Genomic DNA, 3,068 nt, shown 5'->3' with positions numbered 1-3,068 from the left:
GGGTGAGCAAATACTTTTGGCAATATAGTGTATGTCAGACGTGACATGGAAAACTGATTTTCTTTCTTTTTTTTTTTTTTTGGAAAGTCCAAGTCTTGAAAAGGTTCCATTGGAGAAGTCTCAATCTGAAGATAGCCCTTCTTACCTCTGTCTTCTGCTGGGAGTCATAATGAGGCTCATTTACATATCATTTAGAGAAGCCCTCTGTATAGTTCCATCCATAAAGCTCTTCTTCTCAAAACTTTTACTAGAAAAGCTGCACTGAGTGGCCCTAAACGTTTATATTGTTTTGAACTGAAGAAATGCTGAAAATAATTATAGTTCTTTCTTTTCTGATTTCAGCAATGTTCTTATCCACCAGTTATAAAACATGATGAAGAGGCTTTTTACCTTCCTGCTTATGTGTCATATCGGATCTTCAGGTATATGCTTTCCTTTGCTACTCTTAACTCAGAATTACTGAATACTAAACATGTTTTTGATTTGAAATTAAATTGCAGCGGGAGAGTGGTAATTGGTTTGTGACATTACTAAGGGGAATGACTCTACAGGAAATCCAATGTATAGTCTCATTGTAAACAGATTAAGTTTAGTTAAATGTAACTATTAACGTAAACTGTGTCTCATTTGTTGACTTAATTAATCCCAGCAGATTACAATGGATTTGAATGAAAAAGAAAACCATTACTGCCACATTTACACAGCCCTTGGATGTACTATCAGCAAACTGAAGTGTTAAGGGCTGGTTATACTTCCGCAGCAGTGTGTCGCAGTGAGCGTGTTGCAGATGTTTTTGATTTATGCCCAATATTCAAGCATGGTCTTCCCTATGTTATTCCACACCACAATGCAAGAGGGACAATCATGAACTAGCGGTTGGTCTAGATACAGCCGAGGCGGTGAGGAAGTGGGGGCAAGTTTGTGCAACAACGGAGGGACATGAGGGCCAAAAAGAGCGGGGATGTGGAGAAAGAGTTCCAGTGTTCTTGCACACCTTGCTTTTCTAGCTGGTCCAACTTCACCAACCGTTTTCCACAAACAAAAAAAAGCCGGTAAGGTACCAAACAGGAAATATGCATAGTGTAGAGCAGATGTAGATTTGACCAATCAGAGGCCTCCTGTCTGCGGCAGTGTCTGCGTCACCCACAATTTTGGAGGTGTACTAGAGTGTCTGCAGAGGGGGTGGGGGCACATTTGCGTTTACTGTGACACACATGCTGAGTCTAAATCAGCCTTTAGTTTTTAACATCAAAGTGCAGCTAAGGTTTTAGTTATGTCATATCAGCATTACCAACTTTGGTCAATCATATCTACCAATATTATTCTCATCATTGGAACGGAGTGACATTTTTTTTTATTAATGTAAATCGGTTCTGATTTTAGTGTGCCTTGAGGTATTTGCTGTAAATCCCTATTGGATTGGATCCTAGAGGATAAGGATTAAAAGTATTTCAAACCACAAATCACTGAAAATAAGAAATATAAGTTAACTTTAAAAATAATGATTGAAGCATGTAATAACATATGTGGTGAGATTTTTTTATAATGTTTCTCAAAAATTATAAAGAGTTATAAAGAAATCCTAATTTACTATAAAGAAATATCATCCATCATTGAGCAACGGAGAAGATTGGCAAAATAGATGTTTTGAGGCTTTGGGCGGTATTTATTTATTTTTTGCCATTAATTAAAATATAATCTATTAAATGCAGATTTGGTCTATTCTTGAGGTCTAGAAATTAATTTCAGATCTCGATATTCCTAATATTACTGGTAGGCGTTTGTATTATTTGAATTATAAAAAAAAAATTTTTTTTTCAGATATCATAAATACATTTTCAGTCAAGCTGATAAATGTCAGAATGGCCACTTAAAATGTAAGAACATTTCTAGATATGTAAAACTAAGTCATGCTAGTTTTTTCTAAAATTCAGTTTCTGCTATAGAAATGTATATTAGAAAATATGTTATTACAGTTAGGTCTATGAATGGGATTTTGATCAGGAAAAATCCTATTTTAGTTATCTACAAATGGAACAAAACAGAGAAGTGCTTTTAATAAATGTAAAAATGGTCTGTCGTATACAACCACTTCATATAAACTTAAACATTAATTCAAGAAACAATCTTCTCCTTTGTCACCGTCTTCTTTGTAGCTGCAGCACTGTTTCTCTTTCTTTTAATAAACACATTCTCTTATTTTATTTTTTTTTTGCATTTCTGCATAAAATCTCTTGTTCCAGGAGGGTGAAATAGGCACTTCCTGTTTCCTGTTGTCATGGTGACTCGTCAAATCGGTGCTCCCCTGATAATGGCTTTTCATACCTGTGCTCTAACTCTGAGTGGACCTTGTTAAAATTGATTGAACTAATTCATAGCAGCCATTGTGAATCCGAACATTCGGAGTTCCCGACTTTAGGCTACATCAATTTAGAGTGCGGATTTGAATCTGAATTAGTTAATCCTGCTTCATGAAATGGACCCCAGATAATCGTGGTCAAAGAAGCAGAGGGTCAAAGCCAGGGAATCCAAGGATGGGAAACAGGTTCAGGCAGGCAGAATAACGGGATAAAAAGAGAAAAAAACAAGCAGGTTAGATCTGTTCGAAATCCTGGGCTGCATTCTCCAAGGACGCGGTCTACCTAGACTGGATCCTTCGAAGTCCGTGAAAATAAGGAGACCGGAAGAGTTTTGGTTGTGAATTCGAACAGGTCTACCCTTCGGCGGGTTTTACCACTGTATGCTCTGTTGCTTAGCAACTGTGAAAGTTGAAACACAAAGCAGGAAAAGAATGAAAACCTAAGTTTTCAAAACTGTTTGTTTATTTATTTATTTTTTATTTTAAAGTGACAAAGACTAAACTCACAAGAATCCAAAGTGGAATAAAGGTTCCAACCACCGGGAACATGAACAAATAAAATCATATGTAATGATATAAACCTTAGTCAGTTAAATAACCTGCTGCTGTCATTTTGCACATCTCTGATGTTGCTGCTATTTTCAAATATCCATTACTATAAAAATGTCCATAGCTGCATATTGGTTATTTATTCTCCAGTTTTATATTG

The 3,068-nt window shown here is 36.1% G+C and overlaps 1 protein-coding gene across 2 annotated transcripts in view; it reads left to right on the top strand.

Annotated features, from left to right (window-relative positions):
* The first annotated feature begins 369 nt into the window (after window positions 1-369).
* Window positions 370-3,068, top strand: part of LOC107100007 (major histocompatibility complex class I-related gene protein-like) — an 11,388-nt gene continuing 8,689 nt past the window's right edge. The window contains exon 1 of one of the 2 annotated variants that reach the window (XM_015398354.1): window positions 370-422. In XM_015398354.1, the coding sequence (XP_015253840.1) occupies window positions 371-422 (52 nt within the window). In that variant the 5' untranslated portion in view covers window position 370. The remainder of the gene's footprint in view (window positions 423-3,068) is intronic. The other variant, XM_015398353.1, reaches the window with a different exon arrangement.

The sequence above is a fragment of the Cyprinodon variegatus genome, unplaced genomic scaffold, assembly GCF_000732505.1.
Source record: "Cyprinodon variegatus isolate N-32 unplaced genomic scaffold, C_variegatus-1.0 Scaffold930, whole genome shotgun sequence".
In the NCBI taxonomy this organism is placed as follows: Eukaryota; Metazoa; Chordata; class Actinopteri; order Cyprinodontiformes; family Cyprinodontidae; genus Cyprinodon; species Cyprinodon variegatus.
The sequence above is the reverse complement of the archived record's forward strand: the minus strand, read 5'-3'. Positions and strand labels throughout refer to the sequence as shown.